We start from the raw sequence: 18,102 nt of genomic DNA on the forward strand, positions 1-18,102 counted from the left end.
GCATCAACATAGGCCCAGGGTTGCCAGAAGAAGGCAGAAGTCCCAAATTGTTTGTGTCAAACTTCCCAACTTTAAAATAGGGCACTAATTCAGAAGTGTTTCCAACACTGTGAGTGCTAAACAGTTCAAGTCTGGAAGGCAAATCCAGCCAATAGGTGTCTTGTTTTTTGACTGCTGATGGAAAGGGCTTTAAGCTGGGGAGCAGTGTGGCCAGGGCTGCTTTCACATAGATTCTGACCGCAGCAGTGTCAGGGATGGATTGGGGGAAGGAGAGACTGGAGGCTGAAGGGCCTTCCAGGCGGCTTCTGCTAGCCCTGGCCAGAGAGAGTGGATGCAGAAACCCCGAGGTGGCGGGAGAGGTGGCAGGGAGAGCAGGGCCTGCTGGGAAGGTAGAGCTGCTGGACTTGATGAATGGCTGACTGGGAAGACACCCCCTCCAGGTTTCCATCACAGGCGACTGGGTGACTGGTGGGAACATTCACTGCAGTAACAAACACAGGAGCAGAAGCACATGTGAAGGGAAGTCTCTGGATAAGTGGAATTGAGGTGCCTGTGGGTTGGCCAGAAGGCCGCAGGGATATGGGGTCTGAAGTCAGAGAAAACTCTGTTCAGGTACTGTCTGATTAAAATCCTCTAATGGCTTCCCTTTTTTAAGCAGAAAGTCCAGGCTCCTTCTCATGGTAAACAAAGCCAGTCCATTCCAACGTCACTGCACCACACCCCACACAAACACCCGCTCCCAGGCCCGCTGAACGCCCAGAGTCCAGAATGAGCCATGCCTTTGTTCTTGCTCATCCTGTGGCCTGCAAGGACCCCTTACCCCACCCCCTTGTATGTTACCCCACCCCCTTGTATGTTCAGGGAATTCCTACTCCTTTCCAGCTGCTCTGAAGCCTTCACAGACCCCGTCAAGCAGGAGAGATCACTCCCTTCTTGGTGCCATCCCTGAACTCAGCCCCTGCTGCTTTTCCTGCCCCACAGCAGATTTGCTTGTCCCTAAACTCCGCGGAGGCAGAGACACATCTGACCTCACCAGTTCTTATCACATGCCTAGCATATAGTAGACACTCACCAAACGTATAAAGGGTGAATAAGTACCCCTTCTCCAGGAGGTAAACTGCTGGTTGGGGGAAAGATGCTTCTCACTCTCCAAGGGAACATACAACTCTTTCTCCCCTTGCAACTAAAGAACAGCACAAGGGCTGACCTTGCCTTTCTTCTTTCTTGGCAGCTGGGGTATGGCCGTCAATGTGTACTCCACGTCTGTGACCAGTGAGAATCTGAGTCGCCATGATATGCTTGCATGGGTCAATGACTCTCTGCACCTCAACTATACCAAGATAGAACAGCTCTGCTCAGGTAGGAGGCTGGGATGCGGGAAGTGGGCCCTGCTGGAGGGCAAGAGAGGGAAGGCGGGAGGCAGAACACCCACAGCAGAGAATGTAGCTGGTAATTAGCATTAAGGAGGAGAGCTGCAGAGCCCTCAACTAGTCAAAGTGTTTGCAGTTGAAGTAAGGAGATAAATAGGGGTCTCCGTAGAATGAAAAGATTCAGAAGTGAAAAGCAGGAGAGTCGCAGTGAAGGGCTGCGGGAGGGGTGGGGCAGTGGGGGCAGGCGGTGAAGCTAGAGGTTATCAGCACTTGAGGTCCAGTGTAGCTACTGGGGGTCCCAACTGCAGCTCTTCTTGTAGTGCAACCCTAGGCAAGTCACTCCACCTCTCTGGGTCTCAGTTTTCCCACCCATAAATAGAGATGACATCAGCTATCTAGCCAGGGTTGCAGTTGGGATTAAATTACATACATGCAGTGTTTGAGACAGTGCTGGTACATAACTGTGTCAATACATAGTAATCGCTCTCATCCTGGGAATTCTGGCCGTGTCTGTCCTGCAAGTAGGACTGGCCCTGGGCCTGGGAACAAGGAGAGACAAGAGGAGACTGGGGAGTTCAGAGGCGTAGGCACCCATGGGCCTGGGGAAGTGAAAGCGAGCAGCCCGGGCTTCCCCGCAGGGGCAGCCTACTGCCAGTTCATGGACATGCTCTTCCCCGGATGCGTGCACTTGAGGAAGGTGAAGTTCCAGGCCAAGCTAGAGCACGAATACATCCACAACTTCAAGGTGCTGCAAGCAGCTTTCAAGAAGATGGGTGTTGACAAAGTAGGTGCCTGTGCTCTGAGGGGCCCCAAGAAGCTGTGTGACCCCAGGGAAGAAGACGGCCCGCCAGCTGGGGCAGGAAGGGCTGCTGGGGTCATTCCAGCTCTCACCCCTCTCCACCCTCCGACTCTCCAGAGGGAATGTTCCCCCAGGTCAAACCCCACAACATTTGACATCCCATCCTGATGACCTTCCTGTCCCTTCCTCCTCTCTGGACCCTACACCCCAGCACTTGAGGCTCGGTATACTACTCCTATAAAGTTCCTCCTCTGTAGGGCCTGAGAAAAGTCTCAGCTCACTCTACTGCCTCGATGGCCCAGGACCCTGGTTCCGGCAGCCCTCACTCCCCATGCAGGCAGCAGCACCAAGGGATGTCTCCCCACACATTTCCTCCTGTGCCTGGAGGAAAGGGCTGTCTCTGGACCCCGGGCCAGCCCTGGCAGCCTACTCATCTGCTCTGGTGCCACGGGAGGGGGGCCAGGTGGAGAAGGTGGAGGATGCTGCAGCCCAGGGGCTGGCTTTCCTGAGAGCAGAGGCCCTCTCACAGAGGAAGGCAGCCCTCCAGCAGCAGGAGGTTAAAGTTCTCTGCTTATGTGGTCTATTTCAGATCATTCCTGTAGAGAAATTAGTGAAAGGAAAATTCCAAGATAATTTTGAGTTTATTCAGTGGTTTAAGAAATTCTTTGACGCAAACTATGATGGAAAGGATTACAACCCTCTGCTGGCGCGGCAGGGCCAGGACGTAGCACCACCTCCTAACCCAGGTGATCAGATCTTCAACAAATCCAAGAAACTCATTGGCACAGCAGGTAACGTGCCCGAGCTGGGGGAGGGAGTATGGGGGGCCGGGCCGGCAGGGCTCTACAGCCAGGAGTGCCCCCAGGGCCACCGGCCCGGCCCTGCCAGCCTAGAGGAGACTGTTATCACGGAGTTCAGATGACGCCGTCTGCTGCCCGCTTAGACCTGGGGGAGTCACAGTAGGGAGGACAGGGCTCCAAAGATTGCTACAGGAGAGCAACCGGCACCAGCCAAGGTGGCAGCTGGTGGTGGGAGGCTCCAGGGCACTTCCTTCTGTGGCCCCAGCTAACTTGTTTGCCTCGTGGATGATGAGGCATGGTTCCTCCATCCTGGTCCATCCAGGCCAAGGGCCCGGTGCCAGCACTACAGACTCTTCCTGCCGCCTGCCCACTGGACGCCTGGGATGGGAGTTTACCAAGCTTGACCGTATCTTCTACCGTTCCAAAAGCCCACTGCCCAAAGTCCTCGAGAGCTGAGTCTCTAGAAACCAGGCATTGTCTGGGTTCTGGAAGAGAGGGGGAAAAAGCAACAGGGCCTTTGGGGGATACGAGGGTCGGCGAGATAAAGAGAGAGGAGCAGCCCCAGCCCGCATCTGAACCCGTCATAGCAGAGCGGCTCCTCTGTTTGCGCTGCTGCCCTGCCTGGGCCTGCCCCCACTCACCTGCTTGCTTTGCATTAGAAGCTCTGTCTTGGGAGCTGCCATAGCTAAAAAACAAGTGGCCACAGCATGCTGGGTGTGCGGGGGAGGAGCTGGGGGCCGGAGTCAGCCCAGCAGAGGGTACAGAGCCTGTCCTGAGGCGGGGGGCCCACAGGGGCAGGGCCAGGCTTCTGTTGTCTCCTCCAGTCTTGAGACTCTGAGGTCACCCACAGGGAGGGTGGCTGTGGGCTGGGGCTTCTGTGAGGAAGGATTCAGTGAGAGCCAGACTTGAGACCCTGTGCCGGCTGCTTTTCCTCAGGCCCCAGCTATCAGTCTAAGAGGGTCCTCAACCCTCCAGCCCCACTCCCCAAATTCGCCATCCCAGTTTCCCTCACCTCCCCATCAGGCCAGCTCTCCTCCCTCCCCACACCTTCCAACTTCTTTAGTTCCCTAGTCCCTGCTCTCCCAGGCTTGTCAGAGGGCTGCCCAGCTGCTGTGGTGTCCCGTGTGGCCGTGGCTTGGCGCCTAGATGTAGATGCCCATCCTGAGCGGGAGAGGGGGAGGGCGAGAGTGCCTGCTTTTCGCATGGGCCTGCCCAGCAGTCACACCAGGCTGTCTCATGCCATGTGAACTATGGGCTCGTGTGGCCCCATCTGACTTTTCTCCTCTGGGCAGTTCCACAGAGGACGTCCCCCACAGGCCCCAAAAATACGCAGACCTCTGGCCGGCTGAGCAACGTGGCTCCACCCTGCATCCTCCGGAAGAATCCTCCATCAGCCCGAAATGGTGGCCATGAGACTGATGCCCAGATTCTTGAACTCAACCAGCAGGTGAGTGGGGTGAACAAGGCCAGCTGAGACAGCCCTGCCACAAAAGCCAGGCCCCTGGGGCGTCAGGTGGGAAGGGAGTCTGAGGGAGGGGGCTCTGGTTTGAATGCCACCTTCTCCCCGAGCAGCTATTGGACTTGAAGCTGACAGTGGACGGGCTGGAGAAGGAGCGTGACTTCTACTTCAGCAAACTTCGAGATATTGAGCTCATCTGCCAAGAACACGAAAGTGAGAACAGCCCTGTCATCTCGGGCATCATTGGCATTCTCTATGCCACCGAGGTGAGATCTGCCAGCACCTGCTGGGGCTTCCCCCATCCCGCCCAGCCCCAAGACCTGAAGGGGTGGGCCCGGAAGGAGCCTTGGAGAACGTGGGCTGAGGAGGGCAACGAGCTGAAGTCACCAGTCCGAGGTCACGTAGAGCATGAGCAGGGGGAGCAGGACTAGAGCTCAGACCCTGGCCCCCAAGCTGCCTATAGGAGTCCATACCCTCAGCCTGCAGGCCGGCTCACCACTTCTCTCCCTTCCCACCCTCCAGGAAGGATTCGCACCCCCTGAGGACGATGAGATTGAGGAACACCAACAGGAAGACCAGGACGAGTACTGAGGGCAGCTCCAGCCCTGGCTGACTGCACGGCTTTCCGTGCCTCCCCACCCCGCTCCCACCCCCACATTATAATCCTTTCCTGACAGCCAGTCGGCCGGGTGCTTTGTGTCAGTGCCGCAGCTTTCGGGAGCCTGGCAAGCAGGGCTTAGGGGGACGGGGCAGGTGAGCAGGCAGAGGCCCCTCCTCCTGTGGCACAGGCCCAGTGGGCGGGACCCCTGCCCACTCCCCACCCCTATTTATTTCCGTTGTCTTTATGCTATGTCAGCCAACACTTCCCAGGGTGGCACTGCCACCCACCCCAGCCAGCCGCCTGCTCCCCTGACAGCCAGCAGCTGTATATTTGACAAAGTCATTGGTATATTTTTACTTACTGGATTTTCCTTGCACTTTACCTGTTCTTTTCCCAGGGCTGACAGCACGGGCTCCAGGGCAGCGTGCCTGGCTTGGCTTCCCTTCCCCGTTGCCAGGGCCATGGCAGGACTCACCGATTCTTATTTATTTTGTCTTTTGACTTCCCAGTAGTTGAGGGGAAGGCCGATGATGTCAGGAGAGGGATGGGGGACTGAGGAGGGGGTACCTTAGGCCCTGGTGGTCAGGGAGAGGGAGGGGAGCGTGCGAGGGATGAAAACGACCTCCTGGCACCAGGCTCACCCACCCTTGGCCCCTGCCCCCAGCACTGAAGCCCAGCACTGCCCCGAGGCCCCCAGCCACTCTCCCTGCAGCTTGGTTCATACCACACAGACTCTGCCTGGACCTTCCTGTACGTCTGCCTCCTCTCTGCCCGCCTCCCCAACCCCTGCCCCTCGGGCCACCCAGCCTGTATATGTGTTCACTTTTATTTAAATAAACTTGTGTGGTAAAAGTCCATGCCATGTCTCCCTCAACTGAGCCACAACCTGGTCTCAGTGCTTTCCTCCCGAGCAGCCGCCTCTTCAGATGTGATGGCCGTGGAGCTCAGCACCACTGCTGTCCTCCCTCCGGCCCAGAAACGACCACTGGCTTCACCTCAGAGCCAAGCTCCGACCTGGTCCCCATCTCCCAACACTGCTGCCAGGCCTCTTAGAGAAGGCACAGGGGCCCCGACCCCCAGTCCCTGAAGAGGAATGAAGTTCAAGGCCATGGCCGTGATGATGGGCAGCTCTGGGGTAATGGGGGACCTGACTGAGAGGTGCTGCGTTTCAGTCTCCTTTGGGCTGGTAAGACTGCATATTGTCCCCCACCCTTGTCGAAGCTCACACACTCCACAACAGTGATCCAGATGGGGGCAAGGGCTCATGTGACAGAGCTGAGTGGGTTACAAAGAGCAAGCAGCTCTAAGCACCAAAGCCCAGAAGGACAGCAATGTCCAAGGGGTCCCTTCTACAGAACAGGCTCTAATGGGAACCAGCAGCGGGGAACTCTGTCACATTCACACAGGCCTGCGTTCCTGGTGGGCGCCCTGGCCAAGCACCATCATAACCAATGTCCTGGAGGCCCAACAGGGACTGAGGGCACTGAAATCAATGTGGTACCAGGCCCATTCAAACAGAGCCTTGGTTGCCATATAGACCAGCTCCTCATTTACTGATGAGGGGACTGAGACCTGCATGTGACATGGCTCACTCGAGGTGGTAAAAACCAGGACTAGAATTCAGTCCTCCTGATTCATCGTTCAGGGCTCATCCCCTAATACCATAGAGGTGTGACCCCCAGAATGTTCCTCTAGCTTCAGGTAGATGTTTCTTTGCCATCCTGAGTGTGACCAAGATACCATGGGAGTTGTGTTTCTTCTGTGGCCCTGCCCCATGACCCTCCTTCCAGACTGCCACCATTTCTCCAATGACTCCAGTTATAAGCCTGAAATAAGTAAACCATGTGTGTTCATTCCTCATTCACTTCACTTTCTCCGTTTGACTCTCACCCCCACATACAGAGACTTCTGGCCTTCTTCTATTTTTCTCCTCCAAGTTCCTTGCCTGCTTTTGTTTACCTTTATGATTTTTAATTCCTGTGCCTAATTTGAAAAGGTTTTTCCTCCATTATTCCAGGTAAAGTAAAAGGATAAGGTAGTTGTTCTGCGTTGCCCAATGTTCATCTTCCAGCTGAGACCTCACCCCTGCTGGTAAAGTGGGTGTGGTGGGCAGCATAACGCCTCCGCCCAGAGATGTCCACATCACAATCCCTGGAACCTGTGGCTATGTTAGGTTAGCTGGCAAAGGGGAATAAAGGAGCAGACGGAATTAAGTTGCTTATCAATTGACCTGAAAATAGGGAGAGTATCCTGGATTATCCAGGTGGGCCCAACTTAATTGCAAGGGTCCATAAAATGGGCGTAGGGGGTGGGGCAGGAGGTCAGAGTGATGCAATGTGAGGAGGACTTGATCCGCTGTTGCTGGTTTTGAAGACAGAAGGGAGCTATGAGTGAAGGAATTCGGTCAGCCTCTAGATGCTGGGAAAGACAGGGAAATATTCTCCTTGAGAGCCTCCACGAAGGACCACTGCCCTGCAGATATGGTATTTTAGCCCAGTGAGACCCTGACAGACTTCTGCCTTTCAGAACTGGAAGATAATAAGTGTGTGTTGTTTTAAACCACTAAGTTTGTGGCAATTTGTTACAGCAACAACAGGAAACTAATAGAGTGGGTCAAACTGCTTCAGTATGCTCACTCTTCTTCTTGCCCCCACACTAGACACCCAGCCATCCTCCTTGATCCAGTCTTTTGACTGTTCCCTCAAACCCTGTTAAGTACCTGCCCAAGCCCACTTCCATGGCTAGGCTGCTCTTCGAACACCCAGAGCTCAGGGATGTAAAGCCGCTGCCTCCTCCCCAACCTCTGGAACACTTGGGATAGTGAACTGTAATTTTCTGTTTACACATTTGTCTCCCACACAGACTTTGAGTTCCTCTCAAGCAAGTCAGGTGTGTCTTCTAGCTCCACCTAGCACTGTGCTAGGTGCTTAAGTAGAGAAACTGCTTAGGAAATGCTGCTGGATAAGTAAGTGAATGACTTCTAGCCTCTACATGCCAAGTTCCAACAGATGAGCTACCAGACCATTCTAAGGAACGATAGAAATAAAGCTCCTCCCCACCCTTCTATATATCTCCACCATGGAATACTCTCCTTTGCATCTATGGAAAGCCTGTTCTGTTTCTCTTCCAAAAACAGTGCCTTTTCTGTAGCCATTCATGTGACACAGAGGAGGTAGAACAAAGGGGATATTGTCAGAGTAGAGCTAAACCAATGATCTGAAAAAAATGAACTGATTAATGATCAGCTCAGGTATGGTCCTTGGCAAAAGCACTCCATCTCAGAGTTACCTGAAGCAAAATCAGCTATGATCAGGTCTGAAGGAGCTGGAGGGAAGGCAGGAAGAAGCAAGAGCTATTATCTCCCACCTCCTATATTTTCCCCACCCCAACTCATCCTTCATATATCCCCATTTACCTTTCCAAAAGTGGATCATGCCAATTTCCTACTGGCTTCCCAGGGTCTAGAGGATAAAGTTTGAAATTGGCAAGCAAGGCCCATGACATATGGGGCTCAGATCCCTTTCCAACCTCATCACCTCCAAAGTCCATTAAGCACTGTCACATTGAACTACTTCCACTCTCCCAGCCTTGCCCTGCTGGGTCCCATCTCTAGGCCTTATCTTAAACCAATAAATCCATACAACTGGTTTGTTCTCTCCACTTGTCCTGATCCCCAACCAATGAAAATTCCTCAAGACCCATCTCAGATGCCATCTCCTTCAGGAAGCCTTCTCTAATCTCCTTCCTAAGGAATTCATTACTCTCTAAGCTATTCATCCTGGGGAAATTGGACTCTTATTTCTTACTATAAGGACTTCCCTGTCTTGTCCCCAGTATGGCAGGTATGAATCTCATATTCAAATGTAGGCGTGTACATGAAATAGCACATTTCCTTAATTGTGATAAATCACTTCCAGTTCACCTTCCCTCATCCTCTCCTGCTGGGATGCTTCAAGTTTTGAGGACTCACATGATACTACAAGCTTGGTGGAAGGCCCTCCAGAGAAGTGAATGTGTAAGCAGTAACCTGTTTGAGTGGTTCCTCAGGTCTGGGGCTCTTGATCATTCCCTGTCACAGCTGGGACTTGGGACTGTCTCTTGTGGTGGCAGTCAGAGCCCTTCTTTCACCTTGCCTGGAAGGGGAAACCCAGCCCTGGCTGTCCCAGGCCCCCAGACTTTTCTCTGCCTCCTATCAGAAGAACTCTCCACTCCTAGCTTCCTACTCTCCACTCCTAGCTTCCTGCCCTCCACTCATTGCATATTCCCACAAGCTCCATCCTCTTCCTTGACCCTTCACAATAGATTTTTATAGCCCATTATACCCAAAGTTAATTCCTAGCAACAGAAACACTAGCACTTTCCTAGAAGGAAGGACGCATTTACTCTTCAGACTCTCCTGGGAGGTAAGGAGAACTATTTTCATTCCATCCTTCTTGCACAACTAGAACTGAAAGAAAAACAGAAACAGTTAAATTTCCACCAAGTCACCCAATGTCTTCACACAGTAGGTGCTCAATAAAAGTTTTCTGAACATAATAGCCTCTCATTTCAACATCTTTGCCAGGCTGTTTTTGGCTGCGAAGGAGCCCGAACACCCATCAGACCCCTTGCTAGGCAGAACCCTGCAAACACGGAAAGACTACAAGTCCCAGGCTGCCTTGCGGGTGGCGTCACGCGCCGCGAGGCCCTGCGAGGAGACGTGGCAGAGCGTGGCGCGTCCGAACCGGACGGGAAAGCCCAGGGTGGTGGCCGTGGCGGGAGGGTCGGAGCCATGGCGGCCAGGACGGCGGGTGGGGGGCGCTGGGAGGTAGTGAAGAAGGGGCGGCGGCCTGGGGCCGGCGGCAGTGGTAAAGGCGGCGGAGGGGACCGCCGGGCGCTCGGGGAGGCGAATGGAGTGTGGAAGTACGACTTGACCCGTGAGTACCCACCGGGCCCGCCGCCGGCCCCGGGCCTGCACCCCCAGGTTGTAGCGAGCAGCCACCGGAGCCCAGAGGGTCACAATACCCCTGGGCTTCTCGAGGCGCGAGCTCTTCAGCCGTTTGGTACCTCCCAGTTGAGCCGGCACTACGCCGGCGTTGTCTCTCTTGAGCCTCTCAAGAGGTAGACGCCGCGAGGGAGGTCGCTGTCCTTACCTCGCAGATGAGTAAACTGAGGCTCCCCGAAGTTAGATGCCTTTCCCAGGACCATATATCAGAGGGATCCGGGATTCTGGTCTTTGGACGCTCCGCTGACTGTACACACGCCCTACCAGCTGTTCCCGGGCCCTAGCCTGGCCTCTCCTTGCAGATGTCCGAAAGCTAGGGAGAGACATCCTAGTGCATCCTACATGGTGTCCTCTCCATAAGTAACCAGCAGGTCGGGGATGGGGATGAGGACTGGGACACACTAGGCCCTGCAGTGAGAGAAATGACCCACCACACACTCTCCACATTCACCAAGTATTATTCTAAGTGGTGCCTTTTTCCTCGAAGCATCCTGAAAGAGTGGAGAAATCTTGCCACTTGTTGATTATAGAGTTGTCACATCTGAACCAAGAGGAATTGAGATAGAACCAAGACGGGAAAATCCTGACCTCCCAGACTGGTAGCCATTCAACAAAGTAGCCAGCCCTCTGTGCCCAACTCCTCCAGTTCTCACATACTCTGATTTCCTAATGAAGAAATGCCTCATCTCTGTGAAAGCCCATGAACTCAAGAGCTGTGATGATTGAAAGAATCAACCAGGAGGGCTCCCTGCCCGGCTTCTTAAGCAGAACAGCAAGAAGGGGCTTTGAGGCAGGCTCCTCAGGGGAAGGGACCACTGCTCCTCTGAGGCCCTCCTGACTCAAGGCAGGCCCCCTTTCTCTGCCTGTCATCACCCCAGCTCCAATCCAGACGACCAGCACTCTGTACGAGCGGGGCTTTGAGAAAATCATGAAGCGGCAGAATAAGGAGCAGGTTCCACCCCCTGCTGTGGAGCCTAAAAAACCGGGAAACAAGAAACAGACTAAGAAGGTAGCGACCCTCGCCAACCAGAACCAGAAGCAAGGCCGCTTTCGCAGCCTGGAGGAGGCACTGAAAGCTGTGAGTGTGCCCTAGACTTTAGGCAGGGAAAGAATTTTGACACGAGGTGTAGAGAAAGGGAAAGGAGCGGGAGGGGGACGGGCCTGTGGAATGTGGGACACTGCTGGTTGAGAGGAGGCATTCAGGAGAGGATGGAAACCCCAAGGGATACAGTGTTTGCACTCTGGATAGAAAAGAAATAAATTCATAGAGAAACAGATTAGTGAGAGGAGAGCCTTGAAAATCCAGGGATACCAGAGAGGGTTTAAAGATACCCTTGTGGTTCCTCCTACCACGGAAGGAGTGATCTTTCATTTTCCACCTTACCTCCTATTTTTCCCCTTGAACATGTGAAGAGTCCATCAATATTAGGCCTTGAGATCAGCAGGTACACCTGTCCTAGTCTCTAAAACCTGGCATTCTACATACTTACATTTAAAAGTAGAAGTCATTTGTTCTTCCTAGTTCAGCCATTTTCCCGCTTCTGCCCCATTACCCTACACCCACAACTCACCATGAGGGGCCTGTGTTCCTGGCAGCTGGACATGGCAGCTCTGCAGAGGGAACTGGACAAGAGCCAGAGCGTGTTCTCTGGGAACCCATCCGTGTGGCTGAAGGACCTGGCCAGCTATCTCAACTACAAGCTCCAAGTACCTCCAAGTGAACCCACACTAAGCCAGCATACTCACGGTCAGTTCTCCCAACTCCCTCAAGCTCAGACAAGTTCAAGAAAATTGTGAAAGGGCTGTATGTAAGCACTTCACTTAGTGACTGAGTCCAGTGTCCCCTACTGCTTTGATTTACATGGGTGATTTGCCTATTGTCAAATCATCATGGCTTGAAAGTTTCTGGGCCTCATTGAAATAAGGAGGATGCCAGCCACAGTGCAGTGACCTGTGCCTCCACCTACAGTTCTCAGGGAGCAAATCAGAGCTGGCAGAGGCTCCAGGTCGTGGCACTCACGGGAGGCCTGTCGGCCCCAGATTATCCCTACAGCTTGGTGAGCCGGGAGCTGCGTGGGATCATCCGAGGGCTACTGGCGAAGGCAGCAGGGTGCCTGGAGCTCTTTTTTGACCACTGTCTGTTCACCATGCTACAGGAACTGGATAAGACACCAGGTGAGAGGGGCCTGTGAGGAATAGCCCAGCCCCGTCTTGGGAGCCTACTCCCTTTTTCCTGCTTCCAGAGTGGCTAGATGGTTCTGTTTCCAGTAGAGAAACATGCTAATTCCAATACTCTGGGAAAGGGAGGAGAAAGTTAGGACTTCCTGGGCCTGAGTTCTGGGCTCTCAGCTGCCAAAAGGGAGACTACAGTTTGGGATGTAGGTCTGAGAACATACATCTCTCTAGGGGAGTCACTACATGGTTACCGCATCTGTATCCAGGCCATTCTGCAAGACAAACCCAAGATTGCCACCACGAACCTGGGCAAGGTGAGCTCAGGGTTGTTGTGGGGACATTAGGAGGCTGGGACTGAGGAACTGGGAAGAATCTACACTGTTAGACTCAATTAAGGGATAGTGGGAGACCTTCTGAGACCAGTAATAACAGCTAACACCGTTAGCGCTTATTGTATCTACTTTGTATATATGTGAGGCAGGTACTGCTGTTATTCCCGTTTTATAGATGAGAAGATTGAGCCACAGAGGGGTTCAGTAACTTTCCTAGAGTTGGTCAACTAGTAAGTGGAAAATATGGGTGAAGGCCACAGCGGTGCCAGAGCCTGTGCTCTGAGTCACTCCACCACACTCCCGTACTGCTCCACTGTCCTGCCTATCCCTCCTCTCCAAGCTGGCATCTCTCTTCCTCCCTGGCTTTCGGGGTGCTCCTAGTGCTTTGCCCTTTCCCACCCTGCCTCCCTCACCGGTCTCCTCAGTTCCTGGAACTGCTGAGGTCCCACCAGAGCCGACCAGCGAAGTGTCTGACCATCATGTGGGCCCTGGGTCAAGCAGGTTTTGCGAACCTCACCGAGGGACTGAAAGGTAATGAGGAAGTGGGGAAGAAAGAAGGATGGTTTGGGAACCAGAAAGCTCCTCTTTAATGTCCCCAGTGGGTTCAATCCTGAGGCTTCCTCCCTGACCTTTGCAGTGTGGCTGGGGATCATGCTGCCTGTGCTGGGCATCAAGTCTCTGTCTCCTTTCGCCATTGCCTACCTAGATCGGCTGCTCCTGTGAGTGATGGCAGTGCCAGGGGCAGGGAGAAGTGCGGATCAGCAAGGGGAAGGCCCAGGGTGTTGGCAGGTGGCTATTTCAGCAAAATGGGATGCTGTGATCCTGGTTTCCTTAGATAGGAGGAAAATCAAGACCAGCTCCTTCCAACTCAGGATGTGAATGGTCAAGAAGGAAAGAGAGAGAGCCCTTAAGGGGTGGGGAATGGGGTAGAGTTTATGTCCTTTTTCCTAGATGATGTTCTCAGCTGGGACCGTGGTCTGGGTAGGTGGTCCCTAGTAAGCCTGTTTCTTTCTTCCTCCATAGGATGCACCCCAACCTCACCAAGGGCTTTGGCATGATTGGCCCCAAGGACTTCTTCCCACTTCTGGACTTTGCCTATATGCCCAACAACTCCCTGACTCCCAGGTAGGAATGCCCTGGGGCACAACCTGCTGTGAAGGATCCCAGCAGAGGGTTAGTAGGAGACAGTATGGCCCTATCCCTTCTCCTCCAGCCACCCTAGGTCTGAGATTATCAGCCTGCAAGTTCAAGGGGCCAGGGAACCCCTGCAATTATATGGCCCTTAAGTGTGATTGGCATATGGGCTTTTTCCTGGGGAGAGAACCCATGACTCGAAGCAAATTTTCCAAGGAGTCTGTGGGTCTAGAAAGATTCAGAACTATTGCAAGGTCTTTAGTGACTCCCCACCCGTCAGGCAGGGTACAGACTCTGAGGCAGGCAGAAGGGACACAGGGCACAGGTCCATTCAGAGTCTGTGCCTGACTCTGCTCTCAACCCCCTACAGCCTGCAGGAGCAGCTGTGTCAGCTCTACCCACGGCTCAAGGTGCTAGCATTTGGAGCAAAGCCAGAATCCACCCTGCATACCTACTTCCCCTCCTTCCTGTCCAGAGCCACTCCCAGCTGCCCTCCAGAGATGAAAAAAGAGGTGAGGAAATGGTGGGAGCTCCTTTTTCCTTCCCAGGAGTCTGCTGCATCAGTCCCTGTATGCTGACAAAGGCCCTGCTTCAGGGAGCCCACTTCCAGGGCATCCCCTTAGCTCACTTCTGACAGCTGCCTGCCCTGCTACCTCATTCTCTGCCCTCAGAGTTAGATGGAGTTGAAACAGCACATTCAGGTCTGACCAGTCTCTGATGTCCTGCCCCTTGCAGACAAGTGAACTTTGAGCTCAGGAGCCCCAGCCTCCCCCTTTATAGCCTCTTGGAGGTTTCTGGGGCCTGGGCACAATTTCTCCATCCCTTAGGGTGGACTTGTTACCAGGGTGGCCTCACTTAGAAGAGGGGGATTGCCTCCCAGTACTCTCCCTGCCACCAGCTCCATGCCCAGCAGTCTCTCCCTTCTCCTGTCCCCTGTGCAGCTCCTGAGCAGCCTGACTGAGTGCCTGACGGTGGACCCCCTCAGCACCAGCGTCTGGAGGCAGCTGTACCCCAAACATCTGTCACAGTCCAGGCAGGTGGCAGTGAGGGGGGTCACCTGCCTCTTAGCCACACAGAGAGGCCTTAATTCATGCTTCCTGGTGTGTCCCTGTCCTAGAGGAGAAGAGGAACATTTGTCACTGTTGTTCAGGCTCATGCCTCTCAAGTTTAGTGGGAATGTTGCTGGGAGGCCTCTAGGGAGCAGCTCCTCTGTGGGTGGGATGTGGAGTCTTTCAGCCTGAAGGAGTGGGGGGCCTCGTGGAGGGCAGGAGGGTGGGAGGGGCCAAGCGGGCCCCCTGATTGGAAAGGGTTGTGCTTTTCCCACAGTCTGCTGCTGGAACACTTGCTCAGGTCCTGGGAGCAGATTCCCAAGAAGGTGAGGACATGGCAGGCTGAGCCTCATCTGGGTTCTGGGTTCGTACCCCTCAGCCACTGGCCCCCCTTTCTGAGAAGGTGCTCTGTTAGCGCATCTGGCATGGAAAGGAAGCAGACTGGAATCTCAGGGTTTCCTCCCGGGCCAAATCTTATGTTCTCAGCCCAGACTTTTCTTGTCCTATAGACGCAGAAGTCTTTGCAAGAAACCATTCAGTTCTTCAAGCTTACCAACCAGGAGCTGCTAAGGAAGGGCAGCTGCAGCAACCAGGAGGTCACCACCTGTGACGTGGCCTGCAAGGTGCCAGTGCGCAGCTCTCCCTAACACACCGTTCTGCATCTGTCTCGGCACACCCTAGGCTGGGCCGGTATCACATTCCTGCCCTGCTTGTCCCTGGAGCTCCTACTACCTCTGGGGCAATGTGAGGGCCTGATCCTTTTCCTGGAAGGCCTAGCCTGAGGCCTGCCTTAGGAGGCAGGGACCAGCCCCTCTCCCTTCTGACCGCTGCTCCCTACCCTTTCTCCTTCTAGAGGCTGTTGCAGCAGGCGCGGGGCTTCCGGCTGCCCTGGACACGGCTACTCCTGTTGGTGCTGGTCTTTGCCATAGGTTTCCTGTGCCACGACTTCCGGTCACACGGCTCTTTCCAAGGTGAGCAGGGATTGACAGGCGAGGGAGACACCACAGGGCTCTCCATGGGGCCTCTGTGGGGACACAGAGCTGGGTGTAGCACTCCCCAGTCCCAGCATACGCCACGAGACAAACACTTTTCAGACAGGTTTTTCTGTCCACAACTATGACATTACCAGTTCAGGTCTGACTAGTGCTTTGCAGTATAGAAATGCTTGCATATTCACAGTCCCATTTGAGTAGATTTTATCTCCTTTTTAACCTCTGAGGAAATTGAGACTCAGAAAGATTTACCAGTTAGCATAAGGTCACACCTGGTGAGTAGAATGGCTGACCCTCATACCCAAAGCTTCCTGACACCTCAGTCCAGGGCTCCACCTGGCTGCACCCTTCCTGCTCCCCTGGCTTGCATCCCTCTCTCCAGGCGTGCTCCCGAGCAGACTGGAGCCAGGTCTGCGGCCCCGTAAGCACACTAAGTTCTGCCCTATCCCTTACTTGGCCTGCTCTGGTGCCTGTAGTGTCTGTCTCCCCAGTCCCTGTTCCCCTCACCTCCCAGCTCATCTGAGACTCCCTTTGTTCAGCCTCCCTTTCTGGCCGGTTGCTTCACTCATCTGGTTTTTTGCCTGCTGGCCAACAAGCGTGTATGAGGATCTACTCCTACAGCCTGCAAGGCTACAGGTGAACACCTCCCAGGGAGGGAAGGGGCAGGTGGGAGAGAAGGCTTGCATATTCCTGTGGTGACAGCATTGACAATCAGTGGGAAGTGATTGTGGTTTTCTTTCCCAAAGCCTCCCTTGCCCCAGCTATTCTTAGGGAGCCAAGCTACATGGGGAAACTCAAGAGACCTCCTTTCTTCTGTCTTCTCCTACAGCTGGCTAGAGGAGACATTGCCAGCCTGGGGCTCCCATCTGCTGACCATGGTGAGGCCCAGCTTACAGCTGGCCTGGACCCACACCAATGCCACAGTCAGCTTCCTTTCTGCCCACTGTGCCTCCCACCTTGCCTGGTTTGGTGACAGCCTCACCAGCCTCTCCCAGAGGGTAAGCCAGAGACAGATCAAAGAAGGGCTGTTTTCGCCAGGGGTTGAGTTCTTGGGAAGGTGCAGCCCCACATGGACTGCATTCCCCAGGCCCTCTAACCCCATCTGTTCTCCACGGTCCAGCTACAGATCCAGTTCCCCGATGCCCTGAACCAGCTGCTCCATTCTCTGAGGGAGCTGCTCCTGTTTCTTTACCAGAATGTCCTGCTGCCCATGTGGCACATGCTGCTTGAGGCCTTGTCCCGGGTGCAGGAGCACTGCCACAAGGCATGCAGGTGAGATCCCCACCCAGGGCTCCAGCCCTGTGGCCCCATGCCCTTCTCCAGGGACAAGCCTTCTCTGTTCAGTCTCTTGCTCTGTCCTGCCCCCTGCTCATCCCCTGGCCACTCTGGGAGCGGGTTGTGGGTCTGCACTGCAGCCCTGTCACTTAACACAGGTGAATACGTATCACCACTTCCCAACCCCGACACATGTTCTGCTTTCCTCCCAGAGGTGAGGTGACCTGGGACTGCCTGAAGACACAGCTCAGTGAGGCTGTCCACTGGACCTGGCTTTGCTTACAGGACATTACAGTGGCTTTCTTGGACTGGGCACTTACCATGATCTCCCAGCAGTAGGCCCTGCTCCCCGTCTGGAACAGACCATCTGAGACTGCTGCGGGATAGCAGGTGGCAGTTCTGCATGGTAGTCTTTGTTACTTGGTGCCTAAGTTCTCTCTCCTAGGCAAGTGGCTGGCTGCCTCTGCCTCAGTTCTTCCATCTTTGGTGGCAACTGAGCCCAGAAGTAGCTCAGCCTCCTACCCATGATTCCGCTGACCACTTCTCTGCCCGATTGCACATAGCTCCCAGCCTCTGACCTTGGGCTGGTGGCCTCTCTCGTCTCCTCTCTTGTCTCCTGCTCTCCACTTCCCTCTCTCTTATTCCTGAAGCCTCAAACAGCTTGTTTCCAAAAATGTGAGACTCCAGCAAGTGGCTTCTGCTTTCTTCTGACAAATGAGTCCTACTCCCAGACCTTAGCCACAGCAGGAAAAAGAAAGGGACCTCCAGAAGAATACAGCACCACAGTGGGCAGTAGGAGCTTCACTTCTGCCCACAGCCTGGGTGTGGCTGTCAGTGGACATGGAGGCCTGGGTGGAAAATGCTCATCTTAGGTCCTTCAAGGCCCTTCAATGCCTCTTCCATCGTATCCCTTCCACTTCCTCACTCTCCATTCCCCTTCAGTGCCGAGAGTCTCTGTCTCAGTATTCAGCCTCTCTCCGCTGCCCACCACCACTGTCTTTATGGAGAGCAGAGCCCAGGTAGTCATGTGCCTTGGGCCCAGGGAACCTTGCAACAGCCTGTTGAGACAGGATGCAGCATGTGGCTCATGGGTATGTCTACTTGGTGGAATAAAGGATACATTTGATTTCTA

At 54.2% G+C, this 18,102-nt stretch overlaps 2 protein-coding genes across 4 annotated transcripts in view; both read left to right on the forward strand.

The window, feature by feature from the left end:
* Positions 1–5,884, forward strand: part of MAPRE3 (microtubule associated protein RP/EB family member 3) — a 48,346-nt gene extending 42,462 nt beyond the window's left edge. The window contains exons 2-7 of one of the 2 annotated variants that reach the window (XM_074341796.1): positions 1,232–1,359; positions 2,009–2,154; positions 2,759–2,915; positions 4,262–4,416; positions 4,542–4,694; positions 4,951–5,884. In XM_074341796.1, the coding sequence (XP_074197897.1) occupies positions 1,239–1,359; positions 2,009–2,154; positions 2,759–2,915; positions 4,262–4,416; positions 4,542–4,694; positions 4,951–5,019 (801 nt within the window). In that variant the 5' untranslated portion in view covers positions 1,232–1,238 and the 3' untranslated portion in view covers positions 5,020–5,884. Of the gene's footprint in view, positions 1–1,231; positions 1,360–2,008; positions 2,155–2,758; positions 2,961–4,261; positions 4,417–4,541; positions 4,695–4,950 lie in introns of both variants that reach the window. The other variant, XM_074341795.1, reaches the window with a different exon arrangement.
* Positions 5,885–9,744: 3,860 nt separating this feature from the next.
* Positions 9,745–18,102, forward strand: TMEM214 (transmembrane protein 214). Of its 2 annotated transcripts, none has more exons than XM_045511809.2 (17): positions 9,745–9,945; positions 10,862–11,091; positions 11,610–11,760; positions 12,054–12,188; positions 12,420–12,502; positions 12,946–13,051; positions 13,158–13,239; positions 13,544–13,645; positions 14,025–14,166; positions 14,596–14,687; positions 14,981–15,029; positions 15,213–15,326; positions 15,557–15,674; positions 16,235–16,331; positions 16,525–16,693; positions 16,816–16,967; positions 17,183–18,102. In XM_045511809.2, the coding sequence occupies exons 1-17, from the start codon at positions 9,801–9,803 to the stop codon at positions 17,307–17,309; spliced, it is 2,094 nt and encodes a 697-aa protein (XP_045367765.1). In that variant the 5' UTR covers positions 9,745–9,800; the 3' UTR covers positions 17,310–18,102. The 2 variants fall into 2 exon arrangements, with proteins under 2 accessions (XP_045367765.1, XP_010946815.1); XM_010948513.3 differs by having other exon boundaries at positions 9,746–9,945; positions 10,892–11,091.

The sequence above is a fragment of the Camelus bactrianus genome, chromosome 15, assembly GCF_048773025.1.
Source record: "Camelus bactrianus isolate YW-2024 breed Bactrian camel chromosome 15, ASM4877302v1, whole genome shotgun sequence".
Classification (NCBI taxonomy): domain Eukaryota; kingdom Metazoa; phylum Chordata; class Mammalia; order Artiodactyla; family Camelidae; genus Camelus; species Camelus bactrianus.